At 37.2% G+C, this 22,513-nt stretch overlaps 1 protein-coding gene across 1 annotated transcript in view; it reads left to right on the plus strand.

Annotated features, from left to right (window-relative positions):
- The window catches only part of Wasl (WASP like actin nucleation promoting factor), a 54,746-nt gene extending 36,475 nt beyond the window's left edge, over positions 1–18,271 (plus strand). The window contains exons 5-11 of the mRNA XM_057773711.1: positions 702–725; positions 5,373–5,541; positions 6,545–6,587; positions 7,333–7,486; positions 12,134–12,651; positions 13,475–13,583; positions 15,749–18,271. Coding sequence (XP_057629694.1) covers positions 702–725; positions 5,373–5,541; positions 6,545–6,587; positions 7,333–7,486; positions 12,134–12,651; positions 13,475–13,583; positions 15,749–15,810 — 1,079 coding nt within the window. The 3' untranslated portion in view covers positions 15,811–18,271. The remainder of the gene's footprint in view (positions 1–701; positions 726–5,372; positions 5,542–6,544; positions 6,588–7,332; positions 7,487–12,133; positions 12,652–13,474; positions 13,584–15,748) is intronic.
- The last annotated feature ends 4,242 nt before the right edge of the window (positions 18,272–22,513 follow it).

Consider the following 22,513-nt stretch of genomic DNA (forward strand, 5'->3'; position numbering starts at 1 on the left):
CTTTCCCATTATTTTGCAATTTCACTTGTATATCCCTCAAATGCCCCTTAATTTTAGCAGTCTTTCTCCATATTCTCTCCCACTACCTCCTCTCCTCACCTCACCTCTTTACCTGTCCCTACTTGATCCTCCCAGAAATTCCTACCTATCTATCCATAAATATATATATTGTATTTTTCTTTCCTAATTCCTTAATCAATACCTTCCCTCTGTGGTTCTGTCTGTGGATTGTAGTTTGGTTATCATTGTCCTAACAGCTGTCACTCACATTTCACTTGCTTCCCAGTGCTGCTATCCATTTCTTCTGCTGTCTGCACACAGTACTGAGACTAGACTTTAAATGTAGATTTTATCATGTCACCTGAGAGCTTCTCTGTGCTGAGTGAACTTCAGTTCACACCTTCCACTATGGGTCTCTCTCCATGGTAAATCCCTGACCTGCTAATTGCCTTCTTTCTCTGCTCACTCCAGCCCAGTTGTCTCGGCAATCTCTCTCACTATAATCTTAAGCTTTTGAATGAGTTTTTATTCTATATGGATAATTATGTGATTTTAAGAAAGATTCCTTAGCAATCTCTACACATCACCTCAAAAGTAAGAATTTATGTAAATATGTTATCAAAATTTTACTTTTATTAGGTATGTGTGTGTGTCTGTATTTTATGTGTCTAATAAATGTTCTGATTTTTTTTTTTTAACAGAGAAAAGACGAGATGCTCCAAATGGTAAGCTTTTGATGATTATTGACAAAAAAATTTTTCAAGTTACAGTTTAATTATTGTAGAAATGTGTACCATGGGTTAATGCTTAATATTTATGATCAAATATCATAGTTTAATTTATTCTTGTTTTCAATTATGGAATGATAGACAAAACTTAGAAATTTACTGTTCATAATTTGCTTCCTCACCTAAGGTGAAAGTATAGTGTGAGCACGAGTAGTATTCTCTTCTGTACTCCCAAGTTGGTTGTTTAGAAAGTGCATGCGCTTAAGTCTTTCCTAAAGGCATTGCATTTTATTTGGTCTATGTGTTCATTTCTTTTTCAGATTTACTTCTTTTTTCCATTTTAAAACACTTCCTTTATAACATTTAATGTTTAATATTTGTCATGTGTTACATGACACACTTTGTTAAATGAAGACTTACTTGTTTAAGAGTGCTTAGTACTGGCTGTTATACACACAGCCCCCTGGAGTTTGGTGATGAACTCTTAAATCTGGTGAATAATCATTACTTTTTCTTCTTCGTTGTCCTCCATGTTCTTCTCTCTGGAGGGAGGCTCCATTACTTTGTTCACATATGAACGTGAGCCTTAAAAGTAAAATCTTACTGCTCCAAGAACCTTAATTATAAGAGGGATTTATCTGCTGATTTTGAAATGCCTTCCAAATCCTCTCTTCAGAACTGCAGGGAAATTTTCATAATGCAGAGTTGTTACTATAGGATGACCACTGATGATTATTGAGGTGTGTGCCCTTTAACACAGATAGATTGCCTTTTAATTTTGTCTTTAAGTCTGTTTTCCAGATACAAAACATGAACCAAAGATAAGATGTATTAAATTTTACTGTTTAACCTTTCAGTTTTTGAATAGGTAATTGCCTTCAGTATTGTTTGCTCTGTACCAAAGTTTGACATAGTTTGTCTTTTGCATGGAAATATTACTTATAATAATGTATAGGAATGCTGTGGGATATGAAAGATATTCAAAATGCTTAGCATAGCGGTTAATAAATGTCAGTTATCATAAAGATAATGACAATAATAGCAGGTTACAATTAATTATCATTTACCACCAGCCAGGCATTGTTCAGTAATCTTCTGAAGTAGGACCTGTTTTACTACCATGTAATCGATTACAAATAGGAATATAAAAGTAATTTGCTCCAGATCACAGCACAGTTAAGATTGGGGACAGAATTCTTCCCCAGTAACCTGACCCAAGAGTTGACCTTAATCATTGTCATGTTAAAATTGACTTTTATGGGGAAAAGCAGGCCTATAAGAGAGTAGATAGCACATCTCAAGAATGGAAGCTGGTATGTGGCAGAGGCAAAAGAAACCACTGAGTAAATGGGTTGTTCTTCTCTGAACCTTTAATGGAGTTGAGAAGTTTTTCCTGATAGGTGCCAATATTTTCGTGTTTTGTGTTTGGTGTAGCATCTAACTTTTGAGAAAATAACTTGAAATATTAAAACATTTATTTCAATGTGCACAACATGTATTTATGAACAGACACTTAATTACTATGAATAGATAACAATTTTAATATTCCTATTGAGTTCTCTTAGTTTTGTTTGGTTGCTTGACTTGGGTTGGTTGTGGGGGGGGGGTTTGTTTTGATTTGCTTTTTTTTTTGAGACAGTCTCTGCACAGCCATGACTTTCTGGAACTCACTGTGTAGACCAGGCTAGCCTCGAATTCATAGAGATCCTCCTGCTTCTGCCTGGAAATAAAGACTTCTCTTGGTAATCCTTGGTTTAATACTTTTAGTGTTTTGGTGTAATAGTCATAACTTGTTTTCAGTAAATAAGTGGGGAAGTTTTTTTTAAAATAGTATTGTTTTTTTTTTTGGTTTTTCGAGACAGGATTTCTCTGTGGCTTTGGAGCCTGTCCTGGAACTAGCTCTGTAGACCAGGCTGGTCTCGAACTCACAGAGATTCACCTGCCTCAGCCTCCCGAGTGCTGGGATTAAAGGCGTGCGCCACCACCGCCCGGCTTAAATAGTATTGTTAAAGGGCAAAATTATGCAGCCAGTATTGCCAGTGTATTCATACTTTTCAATTTATAAAAATATATGTGTGTCTTTATATCATATGCTTAGTAGTGCGTTATGAGATATATTATGAGAGTTTTAAAATTTTTGGCTTTTTTAGTACAGCCAGTTTTGTTTTCTCCACTGTGTGGAACAATAATTTTGATAAATTGTAGCTTTACTGTATTTCAATATGTCACCAGTAGGTGGCAGTGGACGCCTTAACTATGGTTTGCTCTGTCTGCTGGCATTCTCGGTTCCTCGTGTTAGCTTATCAGACCTTTTCAAATCGTAACTGTTAAAAAGACACTTTAATATAGAAGTTGCATATATTCCTATATTACCTACCTCAGTGTGTCTCCATATCTAATCTGTCTCTCAGCTATCTTGCCTTTAGTGTAGTTCTCTTTCATTGTAATTAAAAAGAAATTTGAGTTATTTTAGATTTGAATTTGAAATTAAGATTAAAATTAAAATGAGATATCTGTTGTTGATAAGAATATTTAAAACCCTTTTCTTGTGACAGTTGTCCTGAATTAGGAAGGGGTAGTTTGTATCTTCCTGTCATCTTCACCCATTTGCTTTTGTCTTTCTGTTTGTTGTTATTCATATAGAACAGTCTGGTCTTAAAGATATAGTCAGCTTTGACCTTCCTGGCTTCCTCTTCATTCTTAAACTTCCTCAGAAATACATTAGTGTCTCTTGCTGATATAAGCAAGGCTTTCAGATAACTTTAATGATTTCAGTACAATTGAGATTTTCAATATAAGTGAAGAGGTGCAGCTAAATTGATACTAAATGATCATTTGTTTTGTATCAACCTGGGACTCAGCAGTTCTCAACCTGTGGGTTATGACCCCTTTGACACCTGTCTCCCAAAATATTTACATTACGATTCATAACATTGGCAAAAATTATAGTTAAAAAGTAGCAATGAGAATAATTTTATGATTGGGGGTCACTACAACATGAGGAACTATGTTAAAGAGTCACAGCAGTAGGAAGGTTGAGAACCATTGCTGTAATTTGTTTGGATTTCTATTTGCTTTTGTTGAGGATTCCTCAGACAACTTTCGTGGTTCGGTATTCACTAGGAGAGCTCATTAGACTCAATATGTTGTTGTACTTATTGAAAATACCAGTATAGTGAAGAGATAGCAAGCAGAATAAATACAGAAAGCTATGTGGGATGAATTCTAGAGCCACAGACAGTGGGCTGTATCCCACAGTAGTGAATTGTGGAAGTATGTACAGTGTCATCCAGAGGAAAGGCTCGTTAGAAAAGCTCATTAGAGATTCAGTGCCTAGTGTTGTCACATAGCATATAACCATGATTCCAGATAAGTGTAATTTTTGTTGGCACAAAGTTTAGGCACAGTGAGCCTATCTTCTCAGGGAATGGTGAAAACCCTTTCAAAGTTTATGTCCCCACTAGGCAGCTAAGATGCCATCTGTCTGTTTTAGGTACTACATTTCTGTTGCTGTGATAAAACTCCATGACCCAGGCAGCTTATAAAAAGTGTTTAATTTGGGGCTCATAACTGTAGAGGGTTAGGGTTAGAGTCCATGACTATCATGGTGGGAAACATGGCAGCAAGTAAGCCAACATGGTACTGGAACAGTGGCTGAGAGCTTACATCTTGATCCAAAAAGCAAGAAGCAAAGAGAGAGCTAACTGAGAATGTCATGTGCTTTTGAACCTCAAAGCCTTCCTCCAGTAACATACCTCCTTCAACAAGGCCACACCTTCTAATCCTTCCCAAATAGTTCCATCAACTGGAGACCTAAGTATTCAGACATTTGAGCCTGTGGGAGCCATTTTCATTCAAACCCGCACACAGATCCCAGGCTTTGATTCTTATCTATAAGTAGTGGTGATATTTTGATACATTTTGAAAATTGTTAATGAAATGATCACACAGGAACTTGTTCCAAGAGGAGGTTTTGTCAGAGAAGTGTGTGTGTTAAAAATGGGATGTTGAGTTTGGGGATATATATGAATTTTTAAATTGACTCTGTTGCATTGAGACTTTGATTTCTTTAGAGTATCTTTTATTGTATGCAAGTTGTGGGCTACATCATTTAGTGTTTCTCCTAGAGATATTACTGACAGAAATCTCTGAAAGTCCCTGGGTACTTTTATCATCAGATCTTTGCAGAAGTTCTGAGTGTTAGAATTACTTTCAATTTAAGTATTTGAGCTTTGTGCTTCTGATAACCAATGTAACATATTTACTGGTGGGAAAATATTAGTGAACTTAGATCTGGCAATTTTGGGGGAAGATGGTAATAAAATATTTTAAAGTATCTTTTTTCTTATGGATAAATAAGCTTGAAACAAAGAAGATGGGATCTAGGATGCCATCAATTTCCTTATGAGTGTTGTTTTGTATTGTACATATCATTTTATCAGAATTACAGTAAAAAAGAAAAAATATTAAGGGATCAGGTTAATTAAATTTCATAGACATTACTGTACTTCATAATATTTAATGTTGAGATACAAGTAAGCAGGCATTAGTTAAAAAATAAAGTACAGTAAATTATAAATGATGATTATATAAAATCATGTTTTTAATTGTATCCCTCTCATATCATTTTGGTTTTCTTTGTAGGTCCCAATCTACCCATGGCTACAGTTGACATAAAAAATCCAGAGATCACAACAAATAGGTTTTATGGTTCACAAGTCAACAACATCTCCCACACCAAAGAAAAGAAGAAAGGAAAGGCTAAAAAGAAGAGACTAACCAAGGCAGATATTGGAACACCAAGTAACTTCCAGTAAGACTCTACCTTCTGTCACTTAAAAAGATAGGTCTTGTTCTGTTACCTAGGCTGGTCTAGGATATAGGCTCCTCTGCCTGAGCTTCCAGAGCTGTATCTGGGACTGCAGGTATGCACTGCTACACCGGCTCTATCTTTGTTCTTTTTTATGTCTTCTGTGCTGCTTGTGATTTTTAACTTGTCAGAAAAAATTGGTTTGGGGGTGTTCTGTGTAATAGTCACTTCTCTGATGCTGTGGTAGAGTATCCCAACAGAAAACAACTTAGAGGAGAAAGTGATTGCTTTGGTTTACTTTCTCCAAGGGGATGTAAACTATCATGGTGCAGAAGACATGGCTACACAAGCATAAGGGATATGGACAGGATGGGAAGTGGGGCCAGTCTATAAAACTGCAAGGTTCCACCTCATAACTGTTCTGCAACCTTTCAAATGTCACCACTATCTGGGAACAGTGTTCAAATACACGAGCCTATGGAGGACATTTCACATTCAAACTATAACAGGAAGGATGCGTATGTTCATTGGTTTTGCTTGTTTATTTTTGATTTGCACAAAAAGAATGAATAGGTGAGAAGGCACTCCCAAGGAACAGGCAGGCTTCCAGTGAAGAATGCCCACAGTCATCTCTTTAATAGTTAGAGATGTTTTGGTGGTATTTATGTTGTTTATTTATCAAGACAGTGTAGCCCTAGCTGGCCTAGAATTCCAAGTATCCAGGAATGTGTGTGCTACCAAGTCAGGCTTCTTCCATGAATCTGAAAGTTTACTTTTCTACCCATCTGAACAGAAAAGTTAGACGTAATTATTTTTTTATTCAACTTATTGTTGAACATGATTTTATTTTAACTTTGATGTATAAATAACCTGGAAGACGCCAGCAAGAATTGTCAAGAAGCGAAAGAAATTGGGCTGTATATAACAGATTTCAAGTGTTTTATGCATTATTTCACAAGCCCATGATGCATTTACTTTTCTAATTTCTTTCTATGTTCTATTTTAGACACATTGGACATGTTGGATGGGATCCAAATACAGGGTTTGATGTAAGTGTCTTTTAAAGCCATATTTCTTGTTACTAATATATAGGACTCTATGGCTTATCCTTGGATTTTTATTTATAATTTTAAAATCTAGTATATATTAGAATTGGAATAATGTGCTTTGTTTGTTTGTGCTGCTGAGGTTTGAATCCATAGTATTCTGCCATAGTTGCTAAGTCCCTTAAGATAAATTTTTTTTGCATTCTTTGATTATGTGCTAAGTAAGTACATTTTGTGTTTTGAATGCAAAAAGAAAAAATGTTATTTTTTTAGTAATAATTTTAGGAGAATCTATGAAATTAATGAAATAGTATAACCAAATTCTTAGTATCCAGTTTGTTTCTTCACTGTAGTTATTCTTTGAGGCACTGTTGTCACTCACTTGGTTGGTGCCGTACAACACAGAGAGGTCCTTGTCCTCAGATCTTCAAACTAACGGATAATTCAAGATTAAAGCTGAATCTTGTTAAGGACAGGTTAGAATAGATGAACACAGGACCTAGTCTTATGGATTAATAAAAATAGGAATAGAGTGCCCTCTCTTAAGGCATGGAAAAGATGAGACAAAATAGAAAAATTTCCCTTGTTCTTATCTTTTCATAAAAGAAAATGTGTTAGCATTTAAGTTACATAACCATTTTAAATGTCTGTGAATTTAACTTCAGAAGGACACAAGTCAATTGTAAGTTTTGTCAGGTTTGTTTTGGAAAAAGAATTGCCTACTTAGAAATTGTTTTGTCTGTTGTAGCTCAATAATTTGGATCCAGAATTGAAGAATCTTTTTGATATGTGTGGGATCTCTGAAGCCCAACTTAAAGACAGAGAAACATCAAAAGTTATTTATGACTTTATTGAAAAGACAGGAGGTGTAGAAGCTGTTAAAAATGAACTCCGAAGGCAAGGTAATTTTAGTTTTTTTGGCACTTAGCTGTTTTTCCCTTTTGAATTTTCTAAAATCAACCTTGTAGTGGACAGCTGTGCACCCATCCTTGAACAGAATGTTTAAATTTATAGATGCCAAATTTGGTCCAGCATCACTAACTTTAGCTTAGATATGGTAAAATGCCCTTTAATCCCAGCTGTCTGGAGGCAGAGCAGGCAAATTTCTGTGAGTTGGTCCAGCCTGGTCTACATGGAGTTCAAACACTACATAGATGGTAGAGAGACCCTGTCTTGAAAACACACATGCAAAAACTTGACATGATTATTGGTATAAAAACTCACCTTGTAATCTGTAATAAAATATTTTCAAAAAATTTTCTATTTCGAAATATGAATATTTTTTTTTGTTGTTGTTTTTTGCTTGGTTTAGTCCAGAATATAATACTTTCTATTGGTTCCTGTGACCACAGTTTTTTTCAGCCTTGTGGTATTGGGTAGTTTAAAGAACTTTGTGTTTTGGTAGCTTCCCAACACTTATGATAGTCAGGTGCATGGATAGCCTTTGTAGTCACGGTCACCATTTCAGCACCACCTGCATTTGGAACTGAGCTTCTCCTACTCTCTGTACTTACAGCAGTGTAACTGTGCTAAACTCCAGTTAAGTGCTCTTGAATCTGATTGCCATTTGAAAATGGGTATTTAACTCCTTTGTCTGCTTTTTTACTGCTGATACTCATTCAGTCTTTGATTCAATATGTTCCTCCTATTCATAGTAAGATCTGAGTCTTTAGAGCCAACTATGGAAGCAAACAATTTATGGCTCACATTGCTGCTGTATAACCACTGCTAGTTCAATAGGAGCTAGCATCGTTGCTCATTTATCTTTGTAGCAGACAATTCGCACTTAAAATGCTGTGGATTTTAAAGCATACTATGAATACAGTTTCATTTTAAGTGTGGACAGTCATGGTGACGGTTATGTCTAGGTGAAAAAGAAAGGTGTTGAGGACTGCTCTCTGCCACACCCACTGTTAGTGTTAATTAGATGCACTCAAGATTGTGACTGCATCGCTATCCTGTGTCCTTGATGCCCAAAGAAAAGTGGATCATACTAGACTGGATTTTCTTTAAACTTTATTACATATTTATATATTTTAGAGACAGATAAGGCCTTTCCTTAATTGAATTACCCTAAAAACAAAAAGTCACAGGCTTTGAAAATCATATTGGCACCAAAATGTCACAAGAAAAGATTTTTATATTACAAGAACCTAACTTTTTCAGTGTGGAACCTATCTTTTATACACCAAAGGATGGATTTATGTAAGACATTTATTTTCAAAGATTTTGTTTTTTATTTGTAATTATGTGCTTATATATACTGAGGGTGGAGGGATTATGTTTGTAAGATCATCAGTCAGTTGTGAGCTGTTCATCATGGCTCAGGAACTCAGCTGAGGTCCTCTGAAGCAGTCCATACTCTTAGACAATGAGCCGTCTCTCCAACCTAGACAGATTTTTTTTAAAAAGTAAGATAAAAAACAAATTATATGTTTACTTTTTTCTAATTAACAGATTTTTTTAGAGCACATACATAAATTAATATTCAAAAGTATAGGTAATACAGAAATGGGGAAGTTAATGAAATTTGACTTGAGCTCCTTAATTAAATCTTTTGTCATTTATTTTAAAAAACTATGGAATCACAAACAGATTTGTGATTTCCTTATCTCTGTGTGTAGCTATTGAAGTCCATTAACTTACAACAATCTGTTCTTTAGGTCCACCACAGTGGAGTGGTATGTATGTATAATAGTATTTGAACCACTGCTCAGAGTTTTGCATGATTTGCTGTGTTGATTTTTGGAGTAGCTTAGAGTTCATATGTCCTGCCTTCAAAAACTAACGTTTTGAGCATTAAGATTCATTTGTAATAAAAAGAAGTATATATATTTACATGAGTCAGAACTTACATATTGTCTATAATTTAGATTATTTTATTGAAGTTCTCTTTATTAGGAAATACCTTTGCCCACAGCACTCACATTTTCTCTGATATTAATTAAACTTTTATAATTGTTTTATATACTTTTTTAAATAATCTGTATAAAATATGTTTACATTGACTAGGATAAAGGAGAATTGAGTAATATTTATGAGCACAATGTCATATATCTACTTAGGGACTTCACAGTATTCCCATAAATTTAATTATATTAGATAATATTTATCTGTTATATATTCATGAGAGAACTTGATTATCAGTTTCTAAATGTTTTATGAATTCTAAATGGGAGGAAGGGAGGAAGTGAAAATTTTTGAATGGAAAAATTTGAAAAAGTTTTATGAATTCTATAATACTGTATATCTTTTTAATATTTTCTGCTTATAATTCTTATGATTATAACTATATAAGAAATAGAATTATTGACATTCTTAATATTGATGTTGATTTGAAATAATTTTTATGGGCCATGAACAGAAGGTTTTTTTTCTGTGAGATTCTGTATTCCTATAGATTAACGAAGGTTATTTATTGATATTTAACATGTAATATGTATTATATATTCTATAAAATCATTTTTATAGCTATCTTTTATGTTTTCCTCTTTGTTACTTTTTCAAAATTGAATAATAGCAAGTGTCATTTTCCTTCTGGTGTTTTTGATGGCTCTTAAAAGTTCTTCACACTGCTGGCTGCTTGGCTCCCATCTTGGTGCACTGCACTGTCCTAACAGCTGTCATCTGTCTTTACTCTTCTAGGTTATCCTTCCACAATTGTTCCTGTGATGTAGTGTGTTCTTTGTGTTAGATAGAATACAGACGATAAAAGCTAAACATTGGTAATAGATTTTTTTCTTAGTGTCACTTAAGACAGCAGAAGTCTTGTGTTAGAATGGTGGCTTAATAAGCAAGCACTGGCTGCTCATTCAGAACTTGGGTTTGAATCCCAGCACCCACAATGCAGCTCATAGCTGTAACTCCAGTACCAGGGGTCCGACAGTCCTGGATTCTGTCCATGGGCACTCATGGTAAACAACATACATGTAGGCAGAACACTCATACATGTGAAAAAAATGAATGTTTTTTTTTTTTAAAAAAAAAAAACAAAATAGCCAGCAGTGTGAGGGCTCTTTCCTTTTGTGCCGTTGTAGTGAGGCTAATAAGACAGACATCTGTAACAGCACGTTGACTAATGTTACTCAGTAACTAAATCTATAGCAGTTGTGAGTTCTAAGATCTCTGTGTACCCCTAAAAGTCAGTTTCTCTCATCAGTCTTTAAACAAATGGGAAATGATCCTTCTGGATTTGTATTTGTCACCAGTGAAACCATGTCTCCAGAAGTACAAGATTTAATCCTTAAAGGACTTACTTATATTTCCCAGTATATTCTTACGATCTTTTGGATTTGTTTTCCTAATGTGTCTTACATCTTCACTTAAGTAGACTAACAATAGAAATATTAACTACTGGGATAGTACTAACTTAATAGCTGCCGTCTAATTTTATAGTTTATAAAAATTCTCAGCTTGATTATAATTCAGTTCTAAATAAATAATCGAACCAAGCAACCACCTCTTCTATTACCATGTCTAAAACTGCTGACCAGTTCTGGATTATATAAAACACTGTATTATAAAGTAGAAGGACATATGTAAATTAGATAATGAAACTTTATATTTTGAAAGAAAGTGCATTATGTTGGGGTTTAATTTTAATTGATGTTAGAAAATTCTAATAAATTTTTGCCATACTATAAAATTTCTATCTAAATTGATTTTATACAAAATCTAAATATATTTAATTCTAAAAGGAAAGTTCATTATTAATATAAATTGTAACATAATGCTTACAAGCAAAGTGTGTATAAAATTTAAAAATGTATATTTTCTTAAATTTGTGTGTGTGTTTGTATTTGTGCACGCACGCATGTCTGTGCATGTTTTTGGGTACCTGCAGAGTCCAGAGGAACATTAGAATCTCTGGAGCAGGAGTTATAGGTAGTTGTAAGCTGCCTGATACGGGTGCTGGGGTCTCAACTAGGACCCTCTGCAAGAACAAGCATGGCTTATAACTCCTGAGCTGTCTCTGCAACCGTGTTTTTTTCTTACAGCTTCAGAACTGGTACTGAATCCGTATAACTAGATTCTGTTGTTCTTTGTTGACAACAGGAAGATAATCTTTAAGCTAAATATAATATTTAAATATTATTTTTTTTATTTTTTTATTGAAAAAAATTTTTCCGCCTCCCATTTCCCTCCCCCTCCTCCCGCCCCTCCCCTCCCTCCCCCCACTCCTCTTCTCCTCCCTCTCCAGCCCCAAGAGCAGTCAGGGTTCCCTGCCCTGTGGAAAGTCCAAGGTCCTCCCCCCTCCACCCAGGTCTAGGAAGGTGAACATCCAAACTGTCTAGGCTCCCACAAAGCCAGAACATGAAGTAGGATCAAAACCCCGTGCCATTGTCCTTGGCCTCTCATCAGCTCTCATATATATTTAAATAAATAAGTTTTATTATGTTCTTAATAAAATTGTATCATCTGTGCTCAGATATTTGTAAAATATATTGCAAAGTTTGCAGATTTTGCTATTTGCTTTGTACTGAGTTTATGTGTGTTACAGTAAGTTGCTTTATTAGTATGTTTTCATTTTTTCTGTATTCTTATTTCAGCACCACCACCTCCTCCACCGTCAAGGGGTGGACCTCCTCCTCCTCCTCCCCCTCCTCATAGCTCAGGCCCTCCTCCCCCCCCTGCCCGTGGAAGGGGGGCTCCTCCTCCACCACCTTCAAGAGCTCCTACTGCTGCACCTCCACCTCCACCTCCTTCCAGGCCTGGGGTTGCTGTGCCTCCACCCCCTCCAAACAGGATGTACCCTCCTCCACCACCAGCGCTGCCCTCTTCAGCACCTTCAGGCCCACCACCACCTCCACCTCTGTCTATGGCAGTGTCCACAGCACCACCACCACCTCCTCCACCTCCGCCTCCACCAGGGCCACCACCTCCCCCTGGCCTCCCTTCTGATGGTGATCATCAAGTTCCAGCTCCTTCAGGAAACAAAGCAGCTCTTTTGGATCAAATTAGAGAGGGTGCTCAGCTAAAAAAAGTGGAACAGAATAGTCGACCTGTGTCCTGCTCAGGAAGAGATGCACTGTTAGACCAGATACGACAGGGCATTCAACTGAAGTCCGTAAGTAATGTGGTCTTTTTAGTACGGTTTCTTTCTTTTCTTCTTTTTTTTTTTTAAATATTGTGGGCTTTTACCATACCTCATTATAAGGTGTCTTATCTTTGAAGCTTTTTCTTTTACTTTTTATGAATTTTTAAATGTTTGTGTACAGTGAAATTTACTCATTTTGGATGTGTACACATTGTAGCTGTGTAGTCCACACTTAATATCAAAATGTATCTGAAACCATAGAAAGCTACTGTATGCTTCCTCCCAGCAGTCAGTGATCTGATTGCTATGTGATTGCTATGTGATACTTTCGTATATTCTAAATATCACATAGATAGAATCTTACAGTATTTTCGTAATTAATTGTTCTAGACTTTAAATGAAAGATACTTTAATGAAACTAGTTATTAAACTGAGGGGAATTAAAAATAGCCCACTTGGAAGCAGTTGCAGTAATCTTGGGAACGTGTAACTTTATAAAAGTGAGAGCCTACTCTTAAACACTGATGTTTTCTATTTTGTAATTAAAAACAATAAATCAGACTCCAGAAAATTGAGATTCCAGCACTAGAATTCATAACAGTGATTGTGTATCAGTTTGGGTTCTCTGTCTGAGAATCAATCATTTCTTCATCTTCTAAAGGTTAGGAAAGCTCCCTGCGTTGCACTTTAGTCCGTATGAATCTTGCTGTATAGGGGTGAAGGGGGGTAGAGGCCAGAACTCAGGACCTAATACCTGGATGGCAAGTGCTCTACCCCTCGGCCGCCCAGCCCCACAAAAGTAGATTCTTTGCTAATGGTTTATCACTGAGCTCTGATACTTTCTTTTTCTAAGGTGTCTGATGGCCAGGAGTCCACACCGCCAACACCCGCACCCACTTCAGGAATTGTGGGTGCACTTATGGAAGTGATGCAGAAAAGGAGCAAAGCCATTCATTCCTCAGGTACTCTCCCATGAGCTGGAGGGTAGAGGAAGCGTGTTTATAGATAGATGTGGGAAGCTCTGCAATTTCTGCTTACTTTATGATTCTCTGTTACCTCTTGTCTGATAATTGTGCAGCTCATTGTTAGGAGCCTTTATAGCATATTTAATCAAATTCTGTCTTTAATGACTAGTCTGCCTAAAATTTTAATAGATACCAGAACATCACAGCCATACAGAAACTAGAGGAAAAACTTTGTAAAGAGTGATGAATTCATCTTCTGTACTGGAACACACTATAGAATCATTGACAAGCAGCCTCTAAATAAGGCGTGAGATTTCTCAGTCCCATTTTTATGATATTCTAGTAATAAGATTTATAGTGAAAAAGTGTTCTAGTTGGTTTTTTATCTTCAATCTTTGTGCCCCCCCCCCCCCCAGCTCCTAGATAGTCACATAGAGACTTATTCTTTCATATGAATGTCTGAACTTAGCTTGGCTTATTTCTAGCCTGGTTTTCTTAACTTAATTACTGCATCTACCTTTTGCTTCTGGGCTTTTTACCTATCTATTTCTGTATATCTTTTCTGAACTTCTCATTCTGTGTCTGGCTGGGTGGTTGACCCCTGCCTGGCATCCTTTTCCCTTTTCCTTTTCTTCTCTGTCTCTGTCTCTGTCTCTCTCTCTCTTCTTCCCTCCCCTCCTCTCTTCTTCTCTTCCTGTTTGTTCTTTATGCATGCCGGCCCTGCCTGTTTCTCTTTCCTAACTAGTTATTGGCCATTCATGTCTAGACAAATCATACGTTTAAAGACAAAGTAAAACTTGGATTGCTGGAGAGAGGCAATTTGTTTGCTTTTGCTTTTCTCTACCTTCTGTTACTTTTCCAGTGCTGATACTAGTCTTGAAATAGTTCCTTATAGGAAATCTGTCTTAGAGGGGAACAGAAGATACTCTGTGTTTTTATCTAGCCCATGTATGTAATGTCATATAGACATTACTTTCTGACTCTTTCTCATTTAAAATGTAAATATTCAACACCATCTTTCTTAACAAACTTGGCTTTCATAGGTTTTTGTGAGGTGCGGCTATCATGGAAAATTGATCGACTGTGGAAGTGCAGATGTTGAATTAGATGACATCAAAACCTGAACTCACTTAGGGACGAATGACTGGAAAGCCTCTACACAGAGGATTCTGCTGTGCAGGATCCTGTGATGTGTAACAACCAGAACTTAGAGTTTGTATTCTAGTGTGAAGACATAAAATTCATAGGCAGTCTAAGGAATTGAGGTAGAATTACGAGGAAAGGGAAATGGAATCGACAGTTACTGATGCTGGAGAAGTTACACAGGATAGTCAGGAAAAGCCTCCTTCGGGAGGTGGTTTCTGGGTGGGATTTAAATGATGAAACAGCCAGAAAGAGGAAAGAGCTGCTTCAAATGTTGTAACGTGGAGGAACAGTTCAGTGAGGGTGAGAGACAGAAAGGGAGACTAGAGACAGTGAGCGGAAGGATGGGGAAGGTGGAAGACTTAGAAGAGGGTGGAAGGGCTGGACAAATTGTGTGCGATGTTTCAGAGGGAGCTCAGAGTATGTCCAGACAGCAGAAGCCAGCCACAAGAGACCTTTAGGGAGAAGAAGGTGACATTTTAATCTTAGAATTTAAGTATCCCTCCATCTGCTCTGAAGTAAATTTACTGGAAAACAGCAGTAATTGAGGCAAATCCTCACAGTAGGTATGAACAAGATCCTTCCTTGATGGAGGGAGAAGAAAAGGAATTATTAATGACTCATGCCTGCTCACCTGTGAGAATGGTGATGTCATTAAGATGGGTAAAAGCAGATTGTGGGAAGAGAAGAAAACTAAAGTTCCAGGTTTACAAATTTATGTACAGAATATCAAAGTAGTTGCGCTCACCATGTGAATCCACAATCAGAAAAGCTAACTCTAGTTTCATTTGACACATTAAAAACAGGCAGGTATTAAGAGGCTAAAACCCACGTCTTGGCTATCCAAGTCTCATCTTTGATCCCATTCAATGCTATCGATTGATTCTATTGGATTAATTTTAAATCATCTTAGAAACTGGATTTGAGAATGTAAGTGTTACAGGAGTTAGTTAATTGGAGAAGTCACTGGAAATTATGTCACTGTTCATGTGTGTTTAACTCTTGGTTTTGGGTTTTAGATGAAGATGAAGATGACGATGATGAAGAAGATTTTGAGGATGATGATGAGTGGGAAGACTGATCTATATATTATATATATATTTTTAAGGTGAAACACTAAACACTACTTTCTGTCTGGATCTGTAAAATTACCATGTAAATGTTCTACCAATTTGCTGTATATTTTTGTTGGCTTTTTTGCTTTTTTTTTTAAATTAATCTGTGCAATACCTCATTTAATCTGTAAAGGTTTGTTATAATCCTATACAAAGCTACTCCCTGTTACTGTGTGCAAGTTTACAGCAGGATGCTCACGTGATTTGTGAATATTTTCATTCCATCAACAAGGGAGTTTAATTATGTGTGAGACTGACACAAACCTTAATGTAATTTAGTTAGAATGCCAGAAGGAGAACACTATTTTCATACCCTACTTTTTCTGTACCTAAATTTTCTTAATAAAATTTAGCATAGCACTACATTCTTTTTCAAGTGATGTAAACTTTAGTTTCTTTAGCCCCTTCGTTTTGAATATGATGCCACATATGAATGTTGAAGCTGATACATTGCACAATTCTCTAGACATCACTACACTGATACAGGTTTTCAAATTCTAGCAACATGTTCTGCTTAAAATCACTACAGAGATACTAATGAAGAGAGACAGTAGCTCACCTCTTCTGTAGCATTGCTTGCTGTTGGTAAGCAGTAGCATCCGCAGGCAGGAATACTAATGAGGCCTCATTCATCTGTACTTGACCAAGGTTGCTTTTGTGTTGTGGCAAATGTGACAGGCTCTTCTCAGCAAAGAATTAAACACTTTATTATCACTTCCAAAAGTAGTTTCAGTTACCATTTATGGAGGTTATTTCATGCATCCTAGACAGTTGTATTTGACTCAAAGTGGTATCAAAACAACGCTAAAATGGTATGAAGTATCCTTGTATTTTGCAGATTGTATGCATTGTTGTTTTCGGATATATAAATTATAAATGTCAGTTTTATTGGCAAAAGTATGCACAAATGCCAAAACTCACATTGTATGTTTTTACTTTGATGTTTTCTCCAGATTTTTGTCAAATATATAAAGAGAAGTTACATTTTCTTAAAAGATTGATGGTCCCAATGGCAAATTTCTTAGATTTGATAGTTTTTTTTTTTTTAAAGAAATAAAACCTTACAGCCTGCACATTTGTTATGCCTACTAGATGGTGTGTTAAAGTTAGGTTTTCCTTGCCTCTTTACAGTGCACTGATCTGCCTGAAGGTGGCCGGTTCACAATTACAGTGATAATTATCTTACCTACCTTCTTTAAATAAATTTTAGGTAGACAATTATCTGATTTAAATGCAGTCATATTTTTCTCACATTGAGTTGTATGCATAATGTAGCTTCAGATGTATTCATTATAGTCACAATATCCAACTAAAAATTATGCTATCTATATACCGACCAAAATCTAGTATTGACATGATCTTGACAGGCTGGACCTGTAAGATATGGCTTGAATTTTTACCAGTTTATCACATAATCTTTAGTGATCATGCATCTAGTTATCATCAGGAATAATTTAAAAGGTTTAGTTGCTGAAAGCAGTTAAGTGGTTCAGTAAGATAGTTAAGTTATTCAAAGAATGTTACCTTCCTTGCAAGAGTAATCACAGCACATTGGAAAGATTTTCAACTTTTTCTTGTACAAACAGTGCTCTCCGCTGCTAGGAATCTTTTTCTGCTTACTGTCATTTTCATGTGGCTTGAGGTCTGTGAGACTGGTGTGGACGAGGCTAGACAACTGCTACCCGTGGAATTAGGAGTTCATGCAACTAGTGATTATTTAAAATAAATAACATCAGGCTTTTGTATTCTTTTCTTTTTGACATTAAAAAAAATAAATTCCTAAAAATGTCTTTTGAGATAATGCCAATTCTGATGTCCCTTACCTTTTGGCCAAGAAGTTTGGGATTTTCCCAATTTATTTGATATTTGACCAGGAGCTTCTCTAGAGACTTTCAGTTCTTTGAGTCATGTATACATGGGGGGTATGTTATTTGCCAAAGGTAATTGAGTTTATTCTTTTTAATACAGAAGAGGGGTTTTGTTTTTGTTTTGCTTTTTATTTTTGTGCAAAGTCTAAATAACTGGAGCTATGGAATTCAGTTCAGGCATGAAGACTAAATCCACTCTACCAAGTAAAGTACCCGTTGTATGTCTCAGTCCTCCACCAAGTCTTGCCCTGTGGGTGGCACTATACCTGTGCATCATCTGGAAGCCTCACGGTATGTCCAGCCATGTGATTGTCTGGTAGCCTTTGCATTTAACAAACTAGCATGAGGCCTTTTATATCTAAATGCTATGTGATAGACAATTTCAGCTAGCCACATATTGTATTATGAAATTCATAAAGATTTTCAATCATTCAATTCCATTTATCAACTGAAATTTTGTTTAGTATGTGATTTTTTTTTTTTTTGAAATGTATAGTGAATAGGATGTTGCACTGGTGGCAATTCATCATGGAGCATAATAAAATTAATTTTACCCAAATAGTATAAAATAGTGTGCCTTATTTGTTTATTAAGACATTAGAACAGCCGGGCGGTGGTGGCGCACGCCTTTAATCCCAGCACTCGGGAGGCAGAGGCAGGCGGATCTCTGTGAGTTCGAGACCAGCCTGGTCTACAAGAGCTAGTTCCAGGACAGGTTCCAAAACCACAAAGAAACCCTGTCTCGAAAAACCAAAAAAAAAAAATAAAAAATAAAAAAAAGACATTAGAACAAAAAGTTTTAATTGTTGAGTGTAGCCAAGCCTGCACAGCAGTGCTGGGTAGTGGTTTTAGCTCCAGCCCTGTTCGCCCCGAGGGTAGAACACCATGAAGTGAGTGAAAGACCGCTGCCTCCTGTTGTGGGAAGCCTGCCCTGCTCGGCACCCGCTGTGCAGCCCTGTGCGGTGCAGTGCTTCTAAACAACATTTACAGTGCAAGGTCAGTGTTAGGACTCTGCGAGACCAAAATGGTAAGGTTTTCCAGACTGGAGTGATACTGGCATTTACTGGGAGCTCATGTGGGCCACAGTTTTTAGTAAACAGTGTTAGGAGGTGATGTTTATTTAAACTGGAAGCTTAGTTTTTGATAAGTGGGATGGGTTTTTCTTCCGCTGCTCCAGGCACAAGTGGAGTCTGAAGTTGAAGCTGTGCTTGGAATCCAGAGTGTGGGATGCTACAGAACACCTCCTTTTGAGAGCTTTGTTCTCTAACAGTGTTGTTTTGTTGTGCAGATATGAGCACTTAAGAATGTATAATACTGCCGGGTGTTGGTGGCGCACGCCTTTAATCCCAGCACTCGGGAGGCAGAGGCAGGTGAATCTCTGTGAGTTCAAGTCCAGCCTGGTCTACAGGAGCTAGTTCCAGGACAGGCTCCAAAACCACAGAGAAACCCTGTCTCGAAAAAAAAACAAAAACAAAACAAAAAAAAAGAATGTATAATACTATTAAAAGAATCGTTGCAGAGGCAGTTTGCCTTGGGATTATCCTGTCCTGTTACAGTTATCTAGATGAGGATTCCTGAAGTGAATGCTTTAGGATTGCCCTTCCTGAAGGGCAAGTGTATTGATAAGAAATGGCCCAACATGCAATCCTCTGCAGAAAAGTTGACAAATTTTACATTGCTTGGCACACAGCCCCCTCTACAACACAGTTTTTTCTCATTATCTCTTGTCATTTAAACCTGCGATTTAAAATGACTGGAGAGATAGGTGGCAGAGGTTAAGAGCACTGGCTCTTCCAGAGAAGCCAGATTCAAATCCCACCATCCCCATGGAAGCGCACAACTGTCTGTAACTCCAGTTCTAAGGGGTCTGACAAACTATTCTTTCCTTAGGCACCAGGCACACATGTGGTGCACAGACATACATGCTGCAGAACACCATACACATAAGGCTAAAAATAAAGATGCTTGTCTTGATTTGTATAGGTGTGTGGCTACAGATATCACCTTCCTAGTCTACTGAGTTGGTAGAAGCTACCAGCACCTATGCCCATCTCTGCCCAAAAAAGCTGGAAGAATCGGCCTTTTCCTGGAACATGTGGTAGTGTTTTGGCTCAGTGGTGATAGGCACCCTGCATTGCCCAGAAGTTTAGTCATCACAGGGTATTTAGGGGTTGAAATGAGGTTAGGCCTTTGACTGTACATCCAAATTACTTCATTATTTTCTTTGTAGACATCAGTAGAATTTGTTTTTGCTTGGACTTAAGTATTCTCTGAACTTTTACATTAAACTTAACCTAAAAGAAAAGTAGTTTTCAGATGTGAGTATCTGAATAATTTTTAATCAACAGAGACACTGCCAAAGACTGGGAGTTCTTCCAAGGACAACATGGACATTTAAACCCAATGTCCTAGTTTTGCTGAGAGAGGGGACATTCTGTTTTGATTGCATGCTCTTCACGTTTATTAGAGAAGGATCAGGAGGAGAACATACCTGTGTTTGTCAAGTTGAATGGGAGAAGTGGACTGAAAAGGTTATTGTCATGGAAAGTGCCTACTGGGGAACAGCGCTGATTGTGTAGCAAACGTGTTCTAGACAGCAAGTGTGAAAGGTGTCTGAATCGCCTCTGACCTTCAAAACCAAAACCAAAAACCAAGCTGGGCTAAAAAAATTGTTAGGCTCTTTCTTAAAAGAGAGGAGAATTTGTATTTATAAGCAAATATGCTCGCTTGCTCCTTTCCCTCCCCTTCCTCCTCTGACTGGAGAATTTGTAAGCCCCCACCAACATTGCCCAGCAAATTTTTAAATTTATAACCTGAAGGGTAATGAGAGAAATCCAGTAAAATGGTTTATTTGAGGAGGAATGTATATGTAAAAGGACCAGCTTTTAAAGTTGTACAATATTATTAGTTAAAGCTTAGTCAGTACCAGACCGTGTAATAACACTAAAAGTGTTTTATGTTGGTTCTGCCCCCAACCAAAAGTTCAAACAAACAACTTTTGAACTTACCCATGAATATTTGACAAAGGATGTAATATACTGAATAGGTAAGTATGAGAATAGTGAGCACAGTCCTAGAAGTCCAGCTGCTTTCTATGCTGTTGGGAAATAGGGGTATCTATGATGCTTCAGTGGACTCAGCCCATCCGTAGATGGAGCCGTGTGTGCTACAGTACATGCTATGGAGGACTGGTTGCCTAGGCCTGTTTGGGTAGCTACTGTAGGTTCTGAGCCAGGTGGATGGCTTACGACTACACAATTCCCCCTAATTCCTTATCTGGCGTGCCGGTGTATGCTAAATAGTAAAACAGCCAGTCAGCGTGTGCAGAGAGCAGCTCGGCTTCCTTGAGCATTTCCACACTTAGGCACTTTTATCTCTTTCTTATCCAGGACCCCAAACTGCAGAAAAATAGGTTTTGAAGAGAATGACTTATCTTTCTGCTATTTGTTTCCCAACCATCTAAATCTCTTTGAACCACACATTATTCCAAATAAGTTAAGAGAAATATATTGTACATTTGGATTATTTTGATTCTGCAAAGCCTACTTTACTAATTTTCATTTATTGCTAAATGATATTTAATGGGTTGGGAAAATTAGAATATCATGTGCATAAAAATGTGCTCATTCTTTCTACTGCATGGCTAATAAAGACACAAATTTAATACTGTTTTATCTCGGTACTTGTAATCTGTGGTTCCCACACATTAACTACATAACATGATAATAAACTTTGGGGGGGGGGGGTCACTTAAGAAAACTCATGGTATATGCACATTGATTAGATTTTCTACAAAATCAGATTTACAAATGGTCCTTTCTTTATAAAGCCTTTACAGAGTGTATTTGAGAATTTTTCCCAGAAATCTCTCAAATTCACCTTTATTGTTTTAAATACTGGTTTTACTTATTCTTTGATAATCCTGTACAATTTATTTAGATTATATTCATGTCCCTCTACCAATTACCAGGTCTCCCCCACTGCTTTCCTACCAACCCAGCTTCATATTTGTATACACACACCCATTTGTAAAACCTGTTGAGTCTAATTTGTATTGGCCAACAACTCCTGGACTTGGGACCTGTCCTGGTATGCTGGCTAGTTCTAAATGTCAACTTGACACACTAGACAGTCGTTTGCCAAGTGGAAACCTCAATTAAGAAAATGTCACCACATTGACTTGTGTGAATCCTATTGGGTATTTTCTTAATGGTCGCTGCGGGTGGGCATCCTACAGAAGTCAGTGTCATCCATCGGTCAGTGGCTCAGGGTCCTATAAGGAAACAAGCTGATAGATGTAGTGGGGAGGGCCTTGGTCCTGCCCTGCCTCAACTTGATGTCAACTCATTGACTCCGTGGGAGGCCTTACCCTCTCTGGATTGGGGGTGGGGTGGGGGCAGATGGGAGGAGTGGGGGAACTGGGATTGGTATGTAAAATGAAAATATATATTTTTAAATTTGAAAAATAAAAAAGGCTGAGCAGGCAAGTTAGCAGCACTCCTTTATGGACTCTGCTTCAGTATGGCCTGCCTTCAGGTTTCCGCCTTGAGTTCCTGCTCTGACCTCCATCAGTGATAGAATGTAGTCTGTGAGGTGAAGTAAACGCTTTCCTCCTCAGGTTGCTTTTGGTCATGGTGTCATGGTGGTCTTGCAGCAATAGAAACCCTAACTAAACAATGGGGTTGATCAGTGTACCAGATGCCACTCCATTGAAAACCAGCTTTCCTTCCAGTAGCAATAAAATACCGACAGCTGCTTGGCTAGGCGTAGGACTATTGTAGTGGTGCGCATTTGTAGATGT

The sequence above is a fragment of the Chionomys nivalis genome, chromosome 1 (assembly GCF_950005125.1).
Source record: "Chionomys nivalis chromosome 1, mChiNiv1.1, whole genome shotgun sequence".
Taxonomy (NCBI): Eukaryota; Metazoa; Chordata; class Mammalia; order Rodentia; family Cricetidae; genus Chionomys; species Chionomys nivalis.